This window comes from Barbus barbus (genome assembly GCF_936440315.1).
Source record: "Barbus barbus genome assembly, chromosome: 4".
Lineage (NCBI taxonomy): Eukaryota > Metazoa > Chordata > Actinopteri > Cypriniformes > Cyprinidae > Barbus > Barbus barbus.
Genome location: NC_136732.1, coordinates 18,794,633 through 18,819,822, shown reverse-complemented (window position 1 = coordinate 18,819,822; position 25,190 = coordinate 18,794,633). Strand labels below are relative to the sequence as shown.

General features: G+C 37.3%; 1 protein-coding gene across 3 annotated transcripts in view; it reads left to right on the top strand.

Annotated features, from left to right (window-relative positions):
- LOC306868964 (E3 ubiquitin-protein ligase SMURF1) overlaps positions 1-23,324 on the top strand; it is a 49,951-nt gene extending 26,627 nt beyond the window's left edge. Inside the window, exons 2-18 of one of the 3 annotated variants that reach the window (XM_079415461.1) lie at positions 4,267-4,305; positions 7,298-7,406; positions 7,573-7,706; positions 7,869-7,934; positions 8,328-8,403; positions 8,615-8,853; positions 9,565-9,649; positions 10,771-10,917; positions 11,241-11,442; positions 13,416-13,519; positions 13,783-13,897; positions 14,092-14,270; positions 16,109-16,246; positions 18,167-18,287; positions 18,746-18,947; positions 19,423-19,507; positions 21,048-23,324. In XM_079415461.1, the coding sequence (XP_079271587.1) occupies positions 4,267-4,305; positions 7,298-7,406; positions 7,573-7,706; positions 7,869-7,934; positions 8,328-8,403; positions 8,615-8,853; positions 9,565-9,649; positions 10,771-10,917; positions 11,241-11,442; positions 13,416-13,519; positions 13,783-13,897; positions 14,092-14,270; positions 16,109-16,246; positions 18,167-18,287; positions 18,746-18,947; positions 19,423-19,507; positions 21,048-21,147 (2,141 nt within the window). In that variant the 3' untranslated portion in view covers positions 21,148-23,324. The remainder of the gene's footprint in view (positions 1-4,266; positions 4,306-7,297; positions 7,407-7,572; positions 7,707-7,868; positions 7,935-8,327; positions 8,404-8,614; positions 8,854-9,564; positions 9,650-10,770; positions 10,918-11,240; positions 11,443-13,415; positions 13,520-13,782; positions 13,898-14,091; positions 14,271-16,108; positions 16,247-18,166; positions 18,288-18,745; positions 18,948-19,422; positions 19,508-21,047) is intronic. The other 2 variants (XM_079415462.1, XM_079415463.1) reach the window with 2 other exon arrangements.
- Positions 23,325-25,190: the final 1,866 nt, after the last annotated feature.

Sequence of the window (25,190 nt, the reverse complement as noted above, 5' to 3'; positions counted from 1 at the left end):
TTTTGTTATTTTCGCTGTTGTCCGCGCTTGTTTATTTACAATACCTGCAGAGCTTCTGATGGTTCGGCCGGCTTAGAACAAGGGCGGGTTTATGCAAATGTTGGGGGCGTAGTGATCCCGACTGTTGCGTCACAGTCGGTGTTATGTTCTGATTCGCCTGTTTTTCAGTGGTCTTTTTTAATCACGAGATTTACATATGAAGGAGAAAACTATGGTGTTTGAGGCTCACTGTATGTCATTTCCATGTACAGAACTGTTATTATTTAAATATGCCAGGGTAAAGACAGTTTTTCATTCTATGGCACCTTTAATGGGTACGTGAGCTTAATAGGTACATTTACCCTAACTAACTTGCTTCAAAAAAAGTAACATTTCAATACAAATATTTTTTTATTGTGTGGTAACTGTTTTATAAAAGCAATAAGGTACTCGAGGCCATAGTAGTTGTAGTATTCAGCAACCGCTATAGGCATTTCCTGGGTTTCTTCTGTGGGGCGTATTTCGAGTTTCTGCGCGAGAGCACCCTCTGGCCTTCGGATGGAGATTTACTACCGATCACAGAACCTTGCTTCACTGAAAGGATACTTATGACAATTGCAGCTTCTGTCTAATCGCAATTTCCATTTCACTTCGATTTATCGTGCAGCCCTAATTTACTACACAGAGCCATAGTTTACTTAGAAGCTATGCAAACAACTGTCATTATCGCGAAACAATTTCTTTGATTTTATAATGATTATATATATATGTTTTTTTTTTGCATAGTTTGTCAGAGAACTACGGCTCTGTGTAGTAAATGCTGCTCCATCTGAAAGCAGGTGATGGAGATTTACTACTAAATGAAAATATCCATTTTACATTAAAACTGAAATGTCACTTTTTTCATAAAACGCTTTCATTTCAAGAAATGTGTGCTTTGATTGCAGTTGTCCGAAATATTCAATAAATAATCATAAATAATTACTTAGAAATCCTTCAATTATTCTAAACTCACAAAATAAAGAAATGCACTCTTTCATTAGAAAACAATACCCCACCTTTAATAGTTGAGCATATTTACAGTACAAACTTCAAAAACAGCGATTTTACCACCTCGTTGCTGAGGAATATAATGTAGTGATCTAGTGTCTAGGCTATTTTATTAATAAAAATCACAGGGAAGTAGGGATGGATATCGTTTACATTTTATCGATACCGATACTGCTTATCGATACCGGTACTTATCGATACTGTTATCTATACTATTTGGTGCAAAAAGATGTTATGAATAAAAAGTTGTTGAAAATTTCAAGCTATTTTATTACTGCTAAATATTAGCCACTGTATTAAAGTTCTTCAGTCAGGGGCAGGGAGTTATTTTTCTCTTTGTGTTTTATTTTATTTACATTTAAAGGAATAGTTCACCCGTAAATTAAAATGGTGTCATCATTTACTCACTCTCAAGTTGTTTTAAACCTTAATGTGTTTCTTTCTTTTGTTAAACATAAAAATTATTTTGAAGAATGTATTCATTTTTATTGTTGTCCTGAACACAAAAGAAGATATTTCGAAGAATGTTGGTAATCAAACAGTTGCTGGTCCCCTGTGACTTATATATTTTTTTTCTATCAAAGTCAGTGGGGACCAGCAACTGTTTGGTTACCAACATTCTTCGAAATATCTTCTTTTGTGTTCAGGACAAGAATAAAAATTAATACAGGTTTGGTACAACATGAGTCATGACAGTGAGTAAATAATGACAGAATTTTAATTTTTGGGTGAACTAATGAAAATCGCCAGCATCTGTCCCTTTAAGCGCTGCACGCATCTGTTTCTCTCGGTTTACTTTCACTTTAGACATAACTAACTGCGTTGATATGTAAACCTTGTGTGTTTTTGAGAGTATTAGCACAATCAGTCGCTAACTAAGATAACGAAGTAATCATGTGCTGTTTGACCGGGCTTCAGTGTACACACTCTGAGTAAGCGCACGTCAGAGCAGCACATGAATGAAATGTTTAACTGGCAAGGCTTTAAACTAAAGCACATGCAAATAATGTACTTATGTGATTGCGAATAAGTGCAGTGTCTCTTCTCGTGAGTGTAACTCTACCGCTGAATCAACGTTTGATGTGAATGTGTCTCGCGAGTTGCAGTTGGAGCTGGATCCGGGAGACATAGTAAATAGGCTACAGTGCATTGCTTGAGGTGGATGTTGTGTTTTGTTAGTAAATGTTTCATTATATTAATGGTGTTGCCTCCTTTGTTCACTATTACACTACTGCATATATTGCATCTGACACTGGTGTCGCTTAGTTTTGTAACGTGAGTCCACACTTTCGAACGTTTCACTCTTGTCGCCACTGATTGATCGCAAACACACACCGCACATGCACACGGATATCACAGGTACATCGAGCAAACGACGGCCACATAATTCAGTGAAGAAAAATGTCAAGCAGCAGCTTCTAATTCATCATTAACATTGAAGTATACGGAGCGGAGATAAAACAACGCAAGTATCGATAACAGTATTGTTTGTCCTGAAGCTTACCGGTAGTCCGGTATTGACCCAATTACGTACGGTCCAAAAAAATACCGGTTCTCAGTACCCATCCCTACGGGGAAGCGTTGACGACAAGTTTGTGGTTGTGTGCAGCGCAATCAGTGATCTCCGACCTCTCTCTCTCTCTCTCTCTCTCTCTCTGTGTGTGTGTGCGCGCAAGTGATGCGTGCTGGTTAGTGTGCATCAATTAAAGCAAGGCATTAATATGGAACGGTGATTAAACTGACTTGGAACTACCTGTGCATTAAACTGCTTTACTGCAAACCTGCCAGCCAATCAGAATCCAGTATTCAGACAGACCATGGAATAATTGTTTTTAAGGTAAAATGTTCAGTTTGAGATTTTGATTTTAGGTCATAACGTCCAACCCTAGTATAACATTCCTCCAGAACTCAAAAGGAGATGTTATTAAGAATATTTTTAGCTGCATTGTCCATATAATAAAAGTCATTGGGGTCCAAAACAATATTGAACTCCACTGACTTTCATTGTGTTGCATTTTTCAAAATGTGTTTTTTGTTTTGCGCATAAAAATTTTCTACATATTTAGAATCATGAAAGGATAACAGAATTTTCATTTTTGGCCACACTGACCCTTTAACAGTTCCCCAATGTAATTACCACAACCCCACTGAACAAGGTGATCTGAGCGATTGGACCTAAAAGATATTTCTGCAACATTACTCAGCTGTCAGATGAATGTTTTTGGGTAACCATGTAAAGTGGTGAAAGGGACAGATTGCAACCATTTTAATGTTTATTAGTATGTTCATAAATTGGATGGTTGCCAGGCAAAGTTGTGTTTACCATGTCATGTGTTATGCGGCTTTCATTTGTACTGTGCCTGTTCTGACAGCAGCATGCATGAATTAGTCCTGTGACCTCATGGGAGAAATGAAAAACTCTCTTTAGAGGTAGGACACAGCCTTCCTCTGTTTGTCCAGCAACACTCACTCAAACCAGACAATTACAAATCAACCATTGTCAAGCTGCACTGCATATGATGCTCCACTGCTTCCTGTTGTGCTGTGACTGCAGTGCAGTTTAGGCTTTTGCACTGTTGTGTACATTTTTCTTGTCCAAAATGATGCAGGTCATTGGTTTGCTATTGCCTTGTCCCCTATGTACACAGTGCATTTTTGAGAAGATGAATATTGCTGACCACACCTGCTCCGTTTCACACCACAGCATGTCAAACATGAGCTGACACCAACCTTATTCACAAATGCTGCTTCTCTTAAGTGCGCCAAATCCCATTGAAAAGCATGAAATCACATTGCATCCTAACACAGAATGACCTTTGATATTTTCACACTAAGAGAAGGCTAGCCAAGACAAAATAAAAAAAACCTCTCAGACAGATGGCTTAAGCTTTACATATCCAAGGGAAAGCTGTGGATTTGGGGTGCTGACTAACAGCGTTGAGAGGAAGTCTGTCTGATTTATTCTGTGCAGGTTGTGCTTGGACGGCCCCAGTGGCCCCTTTTGGGGGACTAGAGGAAAGGGATCCTGATCATGTCAGTTAGTTAATGGAATGAGGCCCAGCTCTGTCTTTAAAGCCATCTCTGCAGATAAATACTGTTTTCAGTCATGCTCACATCAGCAGCAAAGCTTCTAAATGCATCAGACTTTAATTTTTTTTTTCCATGTTTGTAAGTGGCGCATCTGTTGATTTATTGAATGATTTGGGCTGATAATGAATTTTTTTTTTTCTCTTTCAGTATTATGTGCCAAGAATCTGGCAAAGAAAGACTTCTTTCGTAAGTATACCTCATTTCACCTCCTTTTTCACAATCCTTTGTGTACATTGAAGTTCACCCCAAAAATTTAAAGGAACACTCCACTTTAAAAAAAAAAAAATAGTGTCATTTTACAACTCCCCAAGAGTTAAACAGTTGAGTTTTACCATTTTCGAATCCATTCAGCCGATCTCCGGGTCTGGCGGTAGCACTTTTGGCTTAGCTTAGCATAGATCATTGAATCGGATTAGACCATTAGCATCTCGCTCAAAAATGACCAATAAGTTTCGATAATTTTCCTATTTAAAGCTTGACTCTTCTGTAGTTACATCGTGTAGACCGACGAAAAATGAAAAGTTGCGATTTTCTAGGCCAATATCGCTAGGAACTGTTCCTTCCTTGATTTTTACGCCGGAATGAGAGAATAGTTCCTAGCGATATTGGCCTAGAAAATCGCAACTTTTCATTTTTCGTCGGTCTTAGTAAACAATGTAACTACAGAAGAATCAAATTTTAAATAGGAAAAATATCAAAACTCTTTGGTCATTTTTGAGCGAGATGCTAATGGTCTAATCCGATTCAATGATCTATGCTAAGCTAAGCCAAAAGTGCTACCGCCAGACCCGGAGATCGGCTGAATGGATTCGAAAATGGTAAAACTCAACTGTTTAACTCCTAGGGGAGTTGTAAAAAAAAGAGTGTTCCTTGACATTTTGCAATTTACTGGCCTTCATGTCACTCCAAACAATAATATTTTAATAATGTGCTTGTTGCTCTTTTCCATGTAATTACAATAAATTGGGCAATAAAGCTTCAAAAACAGACAAAAAAATGCCATAAATGCATTATAGCAATAGTCCATGTTAATTGTGGACTATTTTCAAAGTCTTCTGAAGTCATTCTGATAACTTTTTCAAAGTAAAAGACTAAAATTGAAGTCATTAATTCTTGATACAGCAGTGCACTGCTTTAAACTGCTTTAAAATCATTCAGACCAATTTTGTGAATTAGATCAACCATTAAATTGAAAAGAACAATTCAGTTCACAAATTGGATGTCATTACTTCTCTCTTGAACTTTCATTAATGCGCCAAGGCGAGTTTGGGTGGAAGGATGACACAAAGCTATCAAATGATTTCGGAAACCATGAATTTTTAGAGCATGTGTTGTATGAAACATTTAAGTGATACGGTTTCTTTTATTTTGGAGTTTGACAACACTCATTAACTGTCAGTTTGAATGTAAATTCACATTTATGTTGAAAAGAGTTTCAAGGATATTCTTCAAGTTCACCTTTCGTGTTTCACAAAAAAGTTAAAAGACTTTGAAATATCACTTTTGGGTAAACTATTAATCGACTTTGAATACCCCTCAGAAATGGCTGTATGAACCATTTGTGATTCTGGCACATTAGTGCCTCTCTCCTCTGAGTTGTTCAGAGCCGCCCACTGGCTGCTTTTATCACTGGGGGAATTCACATCCTCATTCAGTGGCTCCTCATCAGATTCCACCCACTATAGCATTGAGCACACTTCACTGTTCTGCAGTCTAGGCTCTCCATCCCAGCTGCTCTGACTGACAGGCTTGTTTGCCCCACTGGCCTCATCAGTGTGTGTCCCACATATTATTCAAATGCCTGGTGTGCGTGCATAGATCTTGTTTCTGTGCCATGTCCATTATGCTTCTCGTATAACAAAAGGCCACACGAGAATGTATGACGAAGACAGGCAAAACAAGACCAGTTGTCCCTGATAATTATACATTAAATTATTAGCATTAATGCTCCACAACAGATGCAGCATGAATTTTTAAGTAGTAATTTTTTCCCACTCACTGAAATGCTTTCAGTGGAATTGCTCTTCATAGCTTCGTGCCTCTGAATGAATGGTCCACAGAGCATGAGACTGTCCTTTCAGTGAGCAAAAAGCATTGCCAAGTCTGACTATACAACATAATACAGGACTCCAGACTGCACCTAAAATGATTGCAAATTTGACACAAAAATAAACATTTATGACAGTAATTTAAAATCTCATTACTGTTGGTGACAGACTGGAAAACTTTGATATGCGCTTTTATTTGATTTCATCTAACCCATATTGTCTGATTCTCGAGCAAATTGCTGGTTTTTGTAATGAATCAAACATCTTAACAAATCAATCTCATTTTTATGAGTTAAATATTCAGAAACAAATGTTTTAAAGATACTGTTGGTTATTTTTAAGCATATACATTAACAGTACACTATGCCAACCAATTGTAAGGTGGAATCATTTTTAAGAGTGAACTTTGCCTGGGTGTGAATGTGTAAGGTCAGTGACATGTTGAAACTTGTAAAATTGGAATATGCTACACACTTTTGCCCAGATTTGCTGTCTTGAGGATTTGATACAAGTTGCCAAAAGTCAGAGCCAGACTACAGATATTGGCCATTTGTAGCTGACAGATTTTACAGATAAATCACGTTATTTATAAGGGGCACTTTTTTTTCATCCAGTCAGATGATGTCAATATGCTTAATATTTTAGAATGCATTATTTTTGTTTGTCATGAGGCATGTTTCTATGCAAGTATGTTTTGTATGATGTCTAGTGTTTTAAAATCTGTTCAGGAGTCATATAGTGTATTCCAGTGTATACAAATACAGTCAGGATCAATAGATTGACAGGATCAAGGTGGAACACAAATTTATACTAAAAAACTAGTAACACATCCTAATGTATATAACTAAAAATAAAAGTGCATGTAAAATGACTTTGTGTAAGCGATTCTGTAATTTGGCAATTGAAAGTCAGTAGCTCCATGGTCATTATTTTTGGTCTGGGGATCTGTAAAGCCATCCAAACATTTGCAGTCTATCAAAATTTTAGCAGCTGTCATTGTGGAAGCTGCTTAGCTGTCCAGATTGTAACCATTTTTTTTTTCAAAGGGCAGTGTGAGGACAGTGTGTGACGGCCGAGTTTGTCTTCTGTTGTTTATTTTATCTTCCTGCCACACTGTCGTTCTGCTGCAGGGCTGCCTGATCCTTTCGCCAAAGTGGTGGTTGATGGCTCGGGTCAATGCCACTCTACAGACACGGTCAAAAGCACATTGGACCCCAAGTGGAATCAGCATTACGACCTGTGAGCAAATTCCTCTAAAGTTACTCACGGCTAATTGTTGTTATGTACTCAGTGGTGTTCATGATGTTGTGCAGTTTCGGCCATGTAGTTAATTTTTAAAATAATGGAAAGATTATTAGCTAGTGATTTTAAAAGGAGGAAATTGCTAAAGAGAGTCTTTCCACAGGTATATTGGGAAGACCGATTCCATCACCATTAGCGTATGGAACCACAAGAAGATCCATAAGAAGCAGGGTGCGGGTTTCTTAGGCTGTGTGCGGCTCCTGTCCAATGCCATCAGCAGACTAAAAGACACAGGCTGTGAGTGTGGTACTTTTATAGCCTGCCGTAATCTCTTCATTGTGCTGTATCACAGTCGTTACATGTCTTCACTAAATTTGTGTTAAGCTGTGTCTCTGTAGTCTATAAAAGTTTGATGGCCAAGTTTGATTACATCTTGTCATTTATCTATCTCACCATCAGACCAGCGTTTAGACTTATGCAAGTTGAACCCATCTGACAGTGATGCTGTCCGTGGACAAATCGTTGGTAAGTATTAAACACTGCAGGTAGATCTTGTACAGAATTTGTCAGATACGGTAGGCCCAATATATATATAGCTACTTCAGCGACACTTTTGAAATAACTATGTATTTGCACTAGATAACAAAAATTTAGTGACTATTAAAAAAAAAGATAACACAAGTGGAGTTTTTTCATTCAGAACATTTAAGATGAAATTTGGCTCATTAAAGTAAAGTTAGCTCTGAGAAAAGCATTATTCGTTTGTTTTATTTTGTAATTTTCTTGTCATTGAAGTGTCTAAATTCAAATGTCTACTATCAAACTAGTGAAAATTTAAATTGCTGAATCAGTATTTGACTAAATTAAGAGTCTTTGAACTAAATTACTTTTCTTTAACCATTTTCTTTATTTTTGTAGTGAGTCTGCAGACCAGAGACAGAATTGGCAGTGGAGGGCCTGTGGTCGACTGTAGAGGACTGGTAGAGAATGAAGGGTGAGTCAACTTTTTGTCTTAGAGGATGCACTTTTTGTTTTTTAGCACGGACTGGCTACCTGCCCAGATAAAGCACTTTATTGGAGCTTCCTAAAGATCTGTTAGTTTCACAGTTCATCACTGTTTTGATCATCAATACCAAGACGCAGTGAAATGCTGGTATGGCTGTATGTGTTTTAACACCTGCTCTGTATATATGTGTATGTTTCAGGCCTGTCTTTGAAGACTCGGGGCCCGGGCGGCCTCTCAGCTGCTTCATGGAGGAGCCCATGCCATACACAGATCCAACAGGAGCCGCTGGCGGGGGCAACTGCCGTGCACTTGAGTCGCCTAATCAGGAGCAACGGCTCCAAGCACAACGCATCAGAAACCAAGATTCCCGAGGGCATGCACACACCCCCCAAAACAGACCACACGGACACCAGTCCCCCGACCTCCCTGAGGGCTACGGTAAGATTGAGCATGTTAGAAATGGGTCAGGATGGTCGATTAGCGAAATTTACCCAATCTGATTGTTTTAGCAATCGGTGCTTTAAAAACACCACTGGTGCCTGCCATCAGAGCACTGCTTTTATAACACGTTCACATTTTTCAGTACACTTCAAATTGCCTGGTGCGAGCAATTTTCCTATCATTATGTATAATCTGCAGGTCACTGTTTTTTTTTAAGGGCTTGTCAGTTTTGTGCAATAACAGGTTTATATAAATATTTAACTATAAAACTGTCATTTTTCACATCCCTAGTGCGTATACCTGATCTCTTACCCACAGTAATGCTGGAGTCCATAGAGACTAATACAGCTTAGCGATCAGGGTAGAGGCTACTGAAGTGCATTGAACTGGAGAGACTGAGCTCTGAAAGGAGTCTATTCACTCTGGCTCTGCGGCCCGCATTACACAGGTGGATCGGCTGTGGTAAAGCCCCTCATTGGAGTGTAACCATGGTTGACCCTGTTGGTGTTGTGGTCGAGTCCTCTGCCGTGACCAGTGGACGGCGCCAGTGTAATTAAATCTCCGACTAGACATGCCACACTAGCTGTGTGCCGTGCGAGAACTGGAAGCTCAGTAGCCCTGCCGCTCGTTCAGGTTACGTGTAAACTGGCGTCTGAGTTAGCTGTGGCTCATTCACTCTTGATGTGCCTGTTCTCTTTTCTAATGCAGAGCAAAGGACCACCGTGCAGGGCCAAGTCTATTTTCTGCACACACAGACTGGCGTGAGCACCTGGCATGATCCCAGAATACCCCGGTAGGTTTAATCACCACCCGCCTTTGCTGAAATAACGATTGCCCCAGTTTGATTGCTCCTCGCTGCTTTTTTGATATCACTCTAATCGTAGCTCTTTAATGTCCACAATCAGCTAACTTGATAATCAGCAATCTCACTTAATAGCTGCTACTGTTGACATTGTGAAGCTTAATAATTTCCTCATCTTCATAGTAATGACCTCAAAAGCATGAGGAAAGGAATGCGAGAAGAAGCCTGTTAGTGAGGAGAGCAGGGTGGGAAATCAGCACATGCCACCAGCTAAATGTAGACACTTTTTGTGCAGTGGCAGGTTGTTTTGCCTTAACAGTCACTATTGCATGTGACCTCTTAAATTGGTCAAATAACATGCTTGTATATTCAACACACACTCATTTGAGTATGTTTTGAAGTTCACTATTTGTTTTCATCTTCAGTTTTGCCAACATCTCTTTAAGGAAAGTCATCTACTTGGTGGCTGACTTTGTAATGCTCCTGGGCAGCTTTTTTTAATTGGGTAATAAATGCTAGCTCTACTTACATGGAGAAAATTGACTTTTTAAAAAAAAATTATTAATACTTTTATTCAGAATTAATTTGATCAAAAGTGACAGTAAAGTCATTTATGCTACAAAAGATTTCAAATAAATGCTGTTCTTTAGACCTTTCAAAGAATCCTGGAAAAAAGTATCATGGTTTCCACAAAAATATTAATCAGCACAACTTTTAAATATTTAAATAGTAAGAGATGTTTCTGAAGGATTATGTGGCACTGTAGACTGGAGTAATGGCTGCTGAAAATTCAGCTTTGCCACCACATGAATAAATTATATTTGAAAATATATTAATATAGAAACATTAATTTTAAATTGTAGTAATATTTCATAATATTAAGTATTAGAGATTTCGTTTCGCACATTAAAAAATCTTACCCACTCTTTTGAAATTAACAAAAATTTAAATGGTAAAATCTGAATGTCTATTCAAATAGGGGATTCACCTGCCATTGTGGCTGGCTTTAAAAAAAAAAGTTAATTTCCCACCCTGCAAGAGGATAGAAAGAGTTTTGGGGCACCATTATATGTGTTGAGCGCCAGGTGTGATGGGTGCACTTGCTCCTTCAGGGATTTGAACAGCGTGAGTTGTGAGGAGCTGGGCCCTCTGCCACCCGGCTGGGAGATCAGGAGCACTGTGTCAGGACGAATTTATTTTGTCGACCACAATAATAGAACCACGCAATTCACCGACCCCAGGTTACACCACATCATGAGGTAAAACATCTTTCACATCGGCTCTGCTCATAACATCTGATTACTCATCCCAGCTCTTAAATTATCCTGTTAATTATTCACCTCAATGAATAAATCATCCTTGTGTAATTAAAGTTGCTAGTAATGATAATTGCTTGCTTGCTCGTATTAAGGGTTTATTAAATTAATTCTCAACATTTATTTAATTCCTAATCGTCCCTAGTGGGAGTGTAACCCAAATGATGCATGAAAATTTCATGGTCCAGTGGCTTGATAAACTGCTATCAGTGTTTGGATGTATTGGTACACGTGACATTTGTGTTTGTTTTGCATGTGATGAGCAGCCAACACTCTCAGGTGAAGGAGTCGAGCCAGGCTCTGCCTGTACAGATGGAAGTTGGTATGGAGGAAGGTGATGGCGAGTTACCGGTGCGCTACGAGAGAGATTTGGTCCAGAAACTCAAAGTTCTCCGCCATGAGCTCTCCCTGCAGCAGCCTCAAGCCGGCCACTGCCGCATAGAAGTGTCCCGCGAGGAGATCTTTGAGGTAGTCGCACAGCTGAATAATGCCAGTCCTGTAGTGCATGCATAATTTAGTTCTAACAGCACTGTGGAACTGTTTTTGTCATTGGAAGTGACTAGGGATGCATCACGATTAGTTGTGCACACTGGATGCTTGCTTTTTGGTTTCCAACAGTAGCATGCCATTATCAGTATCTTAAATAATGCTGCAGTTTTTGGTCACAGTATATAGCAATATGAGACAGATCATTTTTAGGAGAGCAAGTCTATTATTTTTTATTTCATACTTTAATACACGTCACTGGTATTCCTGTGGATGACTCATCAGTGCACATTGTTCCAAAGAAAAGAAAATGGTTTGTAATCTTTTATCCCAGATTCTAGTCTCTTGTTTTCACCCAGGCTACATGTATTTGATCAAAAATATAGTAAAATTGTGAAATATTATGAGCAATAAAACACACTTCACACTTTTGGTCACACTTCAAGGTCCAATTCTCACCATTAATAAACCATTAACTACAACTTTTGTCTCAAACCTCTAATTTGCTGCTTATTAATAGTTAGTAAGTTAGTTGTTAAGTTTTGATATTGGGTAGGATTAGGGATGTAAAATATGCTCATGCAGAATATGTGCTTTATAATTACTAATAAACTGCCAATATGTTATTAATAGGCATGCTAATATGCAGCTATTTAGTGAGAATTAGTCTCTAAATACTAAAGTGTTACCCTCTTTTCTATTTGAGTGTTTAAAAATGCAGTTTATTCCTGTGATGGCAAAGCTGAATTTTCTGTCTGTAGTGTCACATGATTCTTATTTATATTATTCTGATTTGCTGTTTTATTAATACATTTCTCATTAATGTTGAAAACTCTTCTGCTTCCTAAAGTTCTTGTAGAAACTGGTACAATTTTATCCTTTTTAATTAATAGAAAGATCAAAAGAACAACATTCATTTGAAATATATAAATTTTTTATAACATTATAAATGTCTTTACTGCCACTTTTGATCAATTTTTTTGAAAAAAATATGAATTTCTTTATAATATCGTATTGACCCCAAACTTTTGAATGGTAGTGCAATAACTTGCTATTTACATTTTTTTTTTAATGATAATAACCATTATAGGCAAGGCAAGGCAAGTTTATTTATATAGCACATTTCATACACAACGGTAATTCAAAGTGCTTTACATAAAAGGAAGTAAAATAATCATAAAAAAGGAATCACAACAGTAAAATAGTGAATTTAAAGCTTTTAAAATTATTTAGAAATTGATTTAAAATGAATTTAAAACAGTTAAAAATAGAAAATGATTATACATAAAATACAGTAAAATCAGTTCGGACGTAGCACAGTGCTCATTCAATAAATGCACAGCTAAACAGATGAGTTTTGAGTCTGCATTTAAATGCGGCTAATGTTTGAGCACATCTGATCTCTTCTGGTAGCTGATTCCAACTGCGGGCAGCGTAATAGCTAAAAGCGGACTCCCCTTGTTTTGTTCTAAATGACATGATCCTAATGATCTGAGTGGTCTGTTAGGTTTATATTCAGTGAGCATATCTGCAATGTATTTGCAGATATCTAAACAGGATCATTGATCAGGATCAGTTATAGCCTAAATTTACATATTTTAAGCTAGTTTAAGACGTTTTTACTCTGAAAATATACATTAAAAGACATTTTTAAAAAGGTCTCTTTTTAAAATTTTCTTTATCATTTTTATCATAGATTAAATTGAAAGATTCTATGATTTTTGAGCACTGTTGTTACTTGTTTTTGTATAGTGATTGCTTAAGGAAATGTTAAATTATTGAAATGAGACATGTTAATATTGTCATGAATATAGCCATTGTTACTGAAATGGCATTAAAACATAAATACATTTAAGCTAGTTAAAAAAATGTTTTTTATAACTTTAATGTATAATTTATGTAAATTAATGTATCACTCAGAAATATGTCTCATTTCTGTTCTATCTGTGCAATAGGAGTCTTACAGACAGATCATGAAGATGAGACCCAAAGACCTGAAGAAGCGGCTGATGGTGAAGTTCAGAGGAGAGGAGGGGCTGGATTACGGTGGAGTTGCTAGGTAGCATATGAATCTGTTCCATGCGAAAGGTTCTCATTAATTAATTTCCCCTGTGCCTCATTATTCCCCCATCTCTTTTCATACGCCAGACTTGACTTTTATAATTTGTACAGTTTAGACTGAATCTCAGCCAGGCTTATCAGCATGCAGGGTATGATATTCATGATATTGCAGGAGTTCCCCTGTTGAGCACAGAGTTTAGACTGAACTACAGCCAGCAAGACTCAGATATGAGTTCTATCTGAATTCCTGTCCTGTTCCAGGGAATGGTTGTATCTCCTCTGCCATGAGATGCTGAATCCATACTACGGCCTGTTTCAGTACTCGACTGATAACATCTACACACTACAGATCAACCCAGACTCATCCATCAACCCTGTAAGTCATGCGGCGACCTGTGCTTGGGATTTCTCTTCTAAACAAGACACAGTAAAGAAATTTAGCATAGGCTGTGCTTCTTGGACCTCACAACATATGGTTGTCATGTGTGCTTTAAAAGGGTCACCAAGCGGTTCTCTGTTGCTACAGTGTCTCATTAAACTTCCTCTCAAGCCCTCTGCTGTTTTTTTCAGGACCACTTGTCTTACTTCCACTTTGTTGGGCGGATTATGGGTCTAGCTGTTTTCCACGGGCACTACATCAATGGAGGCTTCACCTTGCCCTTCTACAAGCAGCTCCTTGGGAAGCCCATCCAGCTTTGTGACCTTGAGACTGTGGACCCAGAGCTGCACAAGAGCCTCGTCTGGATACTGTGAGTGAATTTTATAAGAAATCTCCAGATCAATTTCTATTGAATTGAATTTCTTTTGCTTATAGAAAATCAGAATCAAGAGAGAGCACTTATATTTCTCATAGACTTTTTTATACCACTGTTGTGCTTGTCCCACATTTAAAGTAAAGACTTTGGAATTACACAAGCCTGAATGTGACATCTATCATCTAGCTAAAATTGGATTTCAAAAATAAGTAACCCCTTCCCAATTTAAAAACAAAACAAAAAAAACAACAACAATTAAAATTACAGCACCAGTTAAAGATTACACCAGTTTATTATGATTTTTCTGATTTTACAATAATAATAAAATAGAATTATAAACCCATCCAAATTATGTAATGACACAAGTTTAAAATATATAGGATTTATTTTATTAATGTTTTTTTTATGGAAATTCATACTTGAGTACAATTTTTGTATTTATTTTTATTTTTTAATTAAAATCACCATTGCAAATATTGGGAATTACAACCAAAAATTCACACACACACAAAACAAAAAAAACTAAGTGAAATGTCCAGGGGTGTATTCCAGAAAGCACGGTTAACTTGCCTTCAGCTAAACCCTGAACGTCGGGTTGATTAACCCCAAACGTTGCTTACTCGAGGTATGTGGTTCCAAAAACGCGTCCGGGAGTAAGTTCATTCAACTCAGAGTATGTTCCTGGTTAAGACTCAAGACATTCTCATCAGAGCGATGAATCGACGAGTCACTATGGAAACGGACGCTAAGAAAAAGTGCGCCATGCTGTTTCCTCCTCCTCTTGTTCAATGGTCGTTTACATCCTTAGTGCATATCGCCACCTAATAGATGGTTGTGCAATCATTTTTAATCGTTTACTCTTTAATCCTTGAGAATATGAATTATATTGTTTGTTTGTTTGATAATTATATATTAAGTCATATCAGATATGTATTTTTATTATAGAAATACATTATAGAAAATGCCGATCCATGTGTGAGATGATAATATAAAATGTAATAAATATATATGAAGAGTTAATTTGCAAAAACAGATAACTTAGTTTTTAACAATTCTCAGAAATCATGTTTTTTCATTGTGCATTCCAATGAATGTCAATCAAACTGCAGTTGGGTTATATTGACTAGGTTAAAAAATAACTTTAAACAAAACCGCTAACGAACACAATAAAACACAATAAAAACATGATAACATAATAAAAATATGATTTTTGAAAATTAGTTATGTTTTTGCAAATAAACTCTTCATATAGTATAATAAATTAAACATTGTCATAATAGTGTTTTATAATTTATACAGATAACTTATATATGCCAATAAAATAAATATAACCATATTAGAATAATATTACCTTATTTATTACTTATATTAGTTTATAATTAACATATCATACAACTATATATATATATATATATATATATATATATAAGGCTATATTACATAACTATATTGTAATAATATATAATGTTTTGCACTATCTGTCACGCCCACTGAAGGCTGGTCAGTATTTCACGCGTGCGCTGATGCTCTGAAGTGAACTAACCCTGGAACATAACCTGCTCCGGAGCAGGTTATCTTCAGAGAGCAGGTTACTTACATACCCTGAAAGTAACCTCCGATTTTGGAACCGAAAGCTGAGGTTATCCGCTTGCTTATCCTCAAACATACCCGGGTATATCACATAACCTGCTTTCTGGAATACACCCCAGGTGTATTTTGGGTTCAGTATTGGTAAGCAAACAGCTTCATATTTATTTGTTGGTAATGGGTAGCCTTTTGAATGTAAGCAACAGGATAAATAACTTTGCTATATTTGTCTTTTGTCTTTTTAGAGAGAATGACATCACATCTGTTTTGGACCACACCTTCTGCGTAGAGCATAATGCTTTTGGCAAATTCCTCCAACATGAGCTGAAACCAAACGGCAAGAACATCCCGGTCACAGAGGAGAACAAGAAAGAATATGTGAGGTATGAAGCGATGCACACACGTGGGCTGACCAGACACAGCAAATCCATCCAATAGGGTCTGGCTGCAGAATTGCACTTGCACGCTCAGACTTGCACTCTCAGACACTTGCGCTTCCGCGAGTGACGTCACTTGCAGTCTTTTTTTATTTATTTTGTTCTATTTATTGATTATTTTTTGTTTGAATCGCTCAACATTTTACAACAGTAACCAGGTGGTGAAGACAAGAAAAAAGAAACTAAATTACAATGTCACTTGCACTCTAATGTATTAAGATACATTAAGTGCCATTAAAAGATTAAATTTGATGTATAGTTATTATTAAATGTACTACAAGGCAAGCAGATAGACACGAACACAATACGCAAACTTTCACTTGACCTCCCATACAGCAAAACGCTTATTGTGGCATAATGGACTAAATTTAATAATAATATAATAAGACAGTTCATTAACCTATAAGTCTTGTTGACACAAAGATACAGACCCGGGGGCTGTTTCATAAAAGACGCTAAGAAAAGCGGGAATTAAAGTCCAAAACCTGACTTGAAATAACCTAGCAAATCAATCAGGACTAAAGCGGTTTCATAAACAAGGTCCTAAAGGTCATTACCTACATTTTGGGCACAATACATTAAATACAGTTGGTTGTAGCCTGTTTTTTATTTATTTGATTATTTAAGGTGTATTTTCTGTATACTTTTATTTTTGGACTGATAATAAAATCAACTGATTGTATGTGAGAGAGTCAGTGGTAATATGGATGCGTTCCTATTGGTCAGAGTTAGAGGAGCTCAGCTTAGCCTGACAGTTATCCTGCTCTGGACCAGGTTAGTTTCTCAGCATAAGTAAGTTTGCTTTCGGAAACCAAATCAAGTTAAAATAAGTCAGAATTACTGAAATAAGCCTGGTTTGTTTGGTAAACTAGTTTTATGAAATAGGCCCCAGCAGATATGAACGTGCATTATGATATTAAAAGGACTCAATACGTTAAATTGCACATTAAACGTTTTCCTCCCATAGAAAATCATTTTAAATAAAACACGTAATATAGCTTAATGGACAAAGACAATGATATAAAAGAGCTGTAGACCGTTTATTTTATCTGGAAAAATATTTAACGTGAAACTATAATTTCACATTAAATGTAAATTATAATTAAGCCATATTAAGTGTTTATGGTTTTCTGCAGGAGGAAAACGCTTAACGAGAATCTTTACGCATTGCGTTCATATTCTGCTGTTCTGCCACGGATTTGCAGGTCTTGTCTTTTTTCCTACAGATGACTTGCAGGACCCTGTTCGTTATTGTACTAAATAAGTTTTAATCGTTTAACCACCACAGCGTCTTGTCTCCATTGGCAACGCACATGATTTGTGTCGAATGCAAGTGACGTCGCAAGTAGCGGAAAGTTCAAGCAGCGATTGCAAGTGACATTGTAATTTTGTTTCTTTTTTCTTGTCTTCACCACCTGGTTACTGTTGTAAAATGTTGAGCGATTCAAACAAAAATAGAACAAAATAAAAAAGACTGCAAGTGACGTCACTCGCAGAAGCGCAAGTGTCTGAGAGTGCAAGTCTGAGCGTGCAAGTACTGAGAGTGCAAGTCTGCAGCCAGACCCTTCTCAATTCATGATCACGCTCTCAGGGAAAGTCATCCAGCAGAGGGCAGCAGTCACATGTTTTTAGGAGCCTCACTGCTTTTTCCACTGTCAATTTGATTGAGTGAACCCTGGATATATAAGCTGCCGCTCAAGAATGTTAGAGGAATGTAAATTTTTATGTGAGTCTTTATTGTGTTCGAGTCATTGCCAAATAGAAATGAATCAGAGGTTGTTAATGGAGGACTGTGTGGTGCAGATGCCTCTTAGTGTTCTCCGTGTTCCACTGCAGCTCTCTAATGACTGATTGTGTCTCTGTTAGGCTGTATGTCAACTGGAGATTCATGCGAGGCATTGAAGCCCAATTCCTCGCCCTGCAGAAGGGCTTCAACGAACTCATACCACAGCATCTGCTCAAGCCTTTTGACAACAAGGAACTTGAGGTAATTCAGATATTTCAGGCATGCTGAATGGATAGGCTGATGAAGAGACTGATCTGACTGATGTCAAAAGTGTGGAGATGGAACATTTGTGTTATATGATGAATAGGAGAGTCATAACACTAAATATGACATTAAAACCAAATATTTGTTTTTTGTTTTTTCAGCTGAAATCAGATACATTATACTCTTATTGCTCTTGTAGAAGCTATTATGGTGAAATTATTTCATGAACATTATAAATGTCTTTTTACTGTACTTTAATTTATTTGATTAAAAAAGAATTAAATTAAAGCAGTCATTTTTTTACTGACCCCTAAACCGGAGGCGGAGTGTATCTCTATCAAACTTAATCAATTAAAGACAGTTACCTGCCCCCTCTTCATCATTTTTTATTCACCTTACTACTGATAAATGTGGTGAAGAGGTCAAAAATTTTTTTGTTTCTCTCTGTATTGTAGCTGATCATCGGAGGTTTGGGCAAGATTGATCTGAACGACTGGAAGGCCAACACACGGCTGAAGCATTGTGTGGCTGACAGTAACATAGTGAAGTGGTTCTGGCAGGCGGTTGAATCGTTTGACGAGGAGAGGAGAGGCAGATTGCTACAGTTCGTCACAGGCTCCACACGCGTCCCTCTACAAGGCTTCAAAGCACTGCAAGGTGGCTAATGGATAAGCCATGTGCACTTTCAATACACCTGATAGATGACAGATTGCGCCTGTCAATGTTAAGCTTCCTAGTCTGACACTTTTTAGTTTGTATTGGCCTTAATCCTAGTGGCCTTAATTCCTGACTAACAGCAACATATAACCAGAATGTATCAATTGCCCCTAAAGTCATGCACAATGTGCATTATGAAATTGTTTTCATTATCTGAATTTTTCTTTAACCGTTTTAATTGATAAAGCAGTAGCCTAACATGTTTAACATGTTCCCTGTACGAACAAAGATATCAAGTTCAACCCTGCATTATTATATCTTGCTGAATATTCTGATTTACTATTAACCGTATGAAAGCATAATGAGTTGTGAATGTGATTTCATGTTGTCTTTTTAAAGTAGTTTGTGTTCATGCTCACTTCTATTGAGTGTGATGATCTGGTGAACAGTGATAACTAGAATGTATCTTTGTAAGGTTCTACAGGTTCTGCAGGACCAAGACTCTTCACTATTCATTTAATTGATGCCAACACAGACAACCTGCCCAAAGCCCACACATGGTAAGATTTAGTCTTAGATACTGAAAGCCTACTATGTTTTTCAAGTAATGTAATACACTCTACTAGGGGTGTGACGAGACACTTATCCCACAAGACAGGACGAGACTGGGTTCACGAGATGAGATGAGATTTTTAGACTTAAAAATAAAATAAATAAATCCTCAATGATGAAATAGATAGGGGGAAATAGTTTTTTATTCAATTGAAAAACACAAAATGCAAAAAATGTAGGTGCATTTTGAAATCAACTTGTACTTTATGAAATTAAACTTCTATTTTAATTAATTATATGCAGTAATAAACATTACTGCACGATTCTGGATAAATTGAGAATCACTTTTTTTTATATAAATTGGCGATCACGATTCTGAAAACAAAAAAAAGATTAGAAAACTAAAAATAACGTAATTTACTAGTGGGTCTGACAAAATGTTCACTGCTGAAGTCTTTGAAAAATATATATATATTCATTTGAACAAAAAAACAATTTTTTAAATCAATGAAGGAGTCAGTGTCTCACTTCATAAAGACTTGTTTCACTATTGGAACTTCTTTGAATGAATGATTCAATGACGGATACTTTTTTAAACTGGTTGTCGCCACCTCCTGGCGGAAGAGGATTAGCGTTACAATACATACAAGTGTTAAGATACTTTCGTTTCGATCACTACTGTAGACAATAAGTGTTTATACCCAAACTATTAACTTTTATCCCAGTACTTCTGTTATTTAGATGTCTGGAACACAGAAATAATGATGTGTGGTTGAAAAGACTGTTTGTGTTGCTCTTTCTGGATCAGCAGCAGCATGAATGCAGATTTGAATCTTGTCTTTAACACCTGTTTCACATCGTAAGCAGCACGTGTTTTGTCGCCACTCATATCAGTGAATGCCACGAGATCTCGTCACATCCCTACTCTCTACTGTTGTCTTGTTTTGAGGAATCAAACTTTCCTTGATCTTTTGAAATAAAAGACTGTTTTCAACATTGATGATAAGAAATGTTTCTTGAGGAGCAAGTCAGCATATTAGAATGATTTTTGAAGTATCATGTGACACTGAAGACTGGAGTAATGATGCTGAAAATTCAGCTTTACCACCACAGGAATAAATCACATTTTTAGATTTACTAAAATGGAAGTTAAGTTGTTATAAATTGTAATAATATTTCACAGTATTACTACTTTACAGTATCTTTGATCAAATACATGCAGCCTTGGTGAACTTAAGAGATTTAAAAAACAGACCCCTAACTGTGACCCTCTAATGTATGTACTTCCATAATGTAACCTTCATCACGCAAAACGTTCCTTTCTAGTCTAGAACAAGCATTTATTGAAACTAAGCTGCAAAGAAATTCTGAACTTCACACAGATGAAAATATGCAACGACACTGTTATTGAAGGATCAAGAAAGTGCTAATTATATTGCACTCACCCTACGGAAATCTCACATCCATTACTATCTTTTCACATGGAAACGAGTGTTTCTTAAAAGCACAGTTGTAAAAAAAAAAAAATATTCTCTCATATTCCTTCAGCTTCAACCGGATCGACATCCCGCCTTACGAGTCATACGAGAAGCTCTATGAGAAGCTCCTGACAGCCGTGGAGGAGACATGTGGCTTTGCAGTGGAGTGAACAATTGCCCTGTCCAGCCAGCCAGCAATGGCAGCAAACCCACTAAACAGCCCCAGCCATCCTTTTCACCCCCTCCACTTCTCCAGGACAGACAGACTGGTGTCTCCTGACAGACTTCAGCATCACCCGCCAGCCGGAAACTGCAGCGGAGGGGAGTGACCACCCAAGGGCAAAACTCTCAGACTAATGATTCCTCACAACATGATTCGGGAATTGTTTCACATTACCACAATACGTTACAGAGAAATCTGATCAACGTTTCTTTTGTTCCTCAAAAGTCCAGTTCGTATTGTCTTTGTCACTGAAGCGGTGGGTTGAGTATGTTTGTGCTGCAGTAGAACCTCGCTGAGCCTGTGGTCTACATGAATAGAGCTGACGTTTTAGTCTAGGTGGAGTATTTTAACATACACAGAGCCTGTGACCATTAAACCAGTTTACCTACAGCAAATGCATCTTGAAGGACAAGGGTGGTCTGCGTTGTCAAGCTCGATATCGTCTCTTATTTGACTTTTATTTCCTTGTGTCCTGTTCAGTACCATAGGATGGCATTTCAGTGGTATCCATTTCCTGTACACATCAGCGTTCTCATTGTAGAAATTAACTTAATTGTTTGAAATGTATTATTGAAATCTTTTTTTTGTCTAAGATCAAGAACGTGCTTAACGGCGAGTCTTAGTCCTCTCGTGGGAACTGTGAATCTCACAGCACCCATGTGTTAATGTTCCTCAACTGAAGCACAACGATCACGTGCAGTCTAGAGAAGGACCCAAAGCCCTTGCAAAGTCAGCGGTTTCATGAGCGAGTCAGTATTTTTGTCACACAAAATCTTTTTTTTATGGCATTTTTATCCAGTGAGCATTCCTCCGTTGTCAACAAAAGACCTATTTTTAAAGTTAATGTTTAATGAATGGTGTTTTAATATGCAGATTTTGAAGCAAATCACCTTCTTAAAAAAACATTCTGATCCATTGTGTCCGTTGACACGCCTAAACTGGACTCTTAAACGTAATTTTGCAAAGAAAACGGATGTTGAGTATTTTGAAGAAGCTCTTTTTGTCCTTAATTTTGATGGACCCCATTAATCTACTTAATGAATCCAGCCATTATCATATGGTAACTTAGCATTAACTGTTTTAACGTAATGTACCATGAAATTCAGCTCTAGACTGTTATTCACGTGTCTCCTTCATTCAAACCACTGCTTCAAGTAACATTCAGCACTTTCGCTGGCACGTGTACAATCACCCGTCATGGAGTGTTCATTCCCCTGTAGATGAGCGTTTGGCTGTGGCGGTACATCTGCAGACTCTGATGGAGTGGGGTTTGGTCCAGGTTTTGGTGTGGTGAAAGAGCAGGGGAGTGTCTTGGATTTCATTATGTAGTGCTTGACGTGCATGGAACCAGATTATTCTTTGTAAATGTAAAGGATGAGCCAACCTCAGTGTTTCATCAACCACTTTTGTCTATTTCTCTTTCTTTCTTTCTTTTTTTTTTTTAAACCAATTATTTATTACCATGTAATGTCCTTTTAAGTATTGCTGCTATTACCATTATTCCATACTTTTCAGAGAAGCTGAGTTCTTTTGAAAGCTATACACTAATCTCTTATTTTATGTATGAATCAAAGTATTTAAACCTGCTGCTGATTCTACAGGACGTTAAGAGGATGGGTTCCCCCGACCTTTGACCTGGATGGAGTTAGCAAGTGATGTAGGCTGGGCCCCGGCGGTCATGTTCATATTTGTGATATATGCAATAAAAACCATCACCTTTATATTCTTGGTTCTGTCTTAAAATGTCTCTTTCCTCACTTAACGTGTATCGGATTGATCAGAATTTGTGTCTTTGACAAGTGTGCAAAAATGAAGTTTTCTGTTTTTCCAAAAGACCGTGAATGCCTATAGAGTGGTGAATAATTTTTAAACTTGCATAAAAGACAAAAGAGATGACGTTTAATGTTGTGTAATTGTGGGAATGGCTAGTGAGCTTGAAGATGAGTTCTCTAAAGAAAAACCTTTTTCCAAGTAATGTGACCAGTATCATCACATTGTACAATTATTGGGTCCTGAGTGTCATTGTTTATTCGATGCAAGAGTAATGTAACTTACTATGTACTAAAAATTTCTGAAAAAATTCAGTGTAAATAAGATTATATTAAAGAAACTAAATTGCAATTTATTTCTCCTTGGTCTTTGTTTGCCTATATATTGTCCATTTTCATTTGGTAATGAATGTTAAAGGAATAGATCACCCAAAAATGAAAATGTACTTCCTGAACACTGTTCATGCACGTAGCTCTCTTCTAACGAGCTGGTTATCTGAATCAGGTGTGTTAACTAAGCGAGACATGCAAAATATGGGGACGACGTTTTGATTGGACGAACATTTCTTGGCCCTACACCATCCACAGAATATATAAATACAGATGCATACATTTACACAATGCATATGTATACATACATTTAATGATTGCTATCGGGATGTGAAGAGACTTTCAACCAGCATAACAAAAAATGTTTCTGAAGGCAATCACCTATTGCACCTTTAAGTAAAATAAGCCAGCTGCCCCTCATAATTATGCACGGTTTTGTTTTATATGCCTACAAAAAGAATGAAGGAGCTGTGTCGAAGCCGTTTGCGGGACTGGCTTATAATTGCATTCAGATTGTTGTCTTTACAAACAGAATAGAAGCAATTGGCCCGATGTGGGCATTTTCAGTTTACGGCCTTGTATATAGTTTTACTGTGTCCAGCAGTGTCAAAATACTAAATGTGTAGACATTACATGAAAAAAATGGAGCAATATTTTTTCAGGAAGGAAAACTAAATATATATTGGAAAACTGTTGTCATTACGTCAAGGAAGATATAATTGCCTTGTAATAATCATAATAATTACTTTCAGATATGTTTTCTTAATTGTCCAACAACACGTAGTAAAAGTGTCTGGAAAATTGGAGAGAGTTGATGACTTAAGCTGTGAATCCAACCAAAAAAAACTAAACAAAAAACACCTGCAATGTCCTTGGAGGTCTTCCCTGCCTGGTTTCCTGAAAGCATTTTGAAAATGATATCCATGGAGAAAAGTTACCAGACGGGAGAGCGGTGCCAAGCTGACAGTGGTGCCACAATCCTGCAACAGTAATAAGACTATGAAGAGACATTATAAAGTCCAGTGGCCTTAACCTGGGAGTTAAATCTCAAGCCAGAAAACTGTGATACTCCTAGAAGTAGTTCATGCCAATTATTTCCTGCAGTTTTAGGAAAATGAATTGCTTCTCTATCTATAATGAGATCAATGAAGATCGGTGCTGGAGCTGTCAGGATGATGAAGACCAGATCTTTGGTTTGGCGGAGGAACTGTAGTCTGTCCTCAGAGGTTCAGACAACATAAGAAGACGAGAAATCGTCAATACAGTCTCACCTTTTCATTTTTTAAGAACTCAAATGAGTTTTGATAGGTAAGATAAGATCAAATACAGTGCTGTGAGTCATACTTTCCTGTAAACCATTCCTTCCCTGCTGAAAAAAACAATAGAACCCTTCCCAAAATGCAATAGAAAATGTAATGGATTTAATGGTTATAATGGGAATTGTATTGGTTTTAATGGAAACTATAATGGTGTCTACTGGTATGTGATGGATTCTGTTGGTGGGATGTTAAATCCGATTGGAAAAATGCCCAAAACACACTACAAAAAGGAATTTTGTAATGTTTTACTGGAAAAAGCTAATGGTATTTTAATGGAAACCATTGGAATTTCTGTGATGGTTTCAATTGGGCTTCTATTGGTTTTTTTTTAGCAGGGTTGTGGGTCACAAAAGCATTCTGAATGCTAGTAGCAGACGTCTTGAGGAATTTTTGAAAATCCTATTATCGTTTACTCACCATCATGTCGTTCCAACCCAGAATAACTTTCTTTCTTTTCTTTTCTGGAACACAAAAGTGTCACGAGTCCGGGCTGCAGTTCTTCCTTTCTCCACCAGAGGTCAACATCTCCCTTCCTCCTGGACTCCATCCCCCTAAACTCCACACACCTGTCA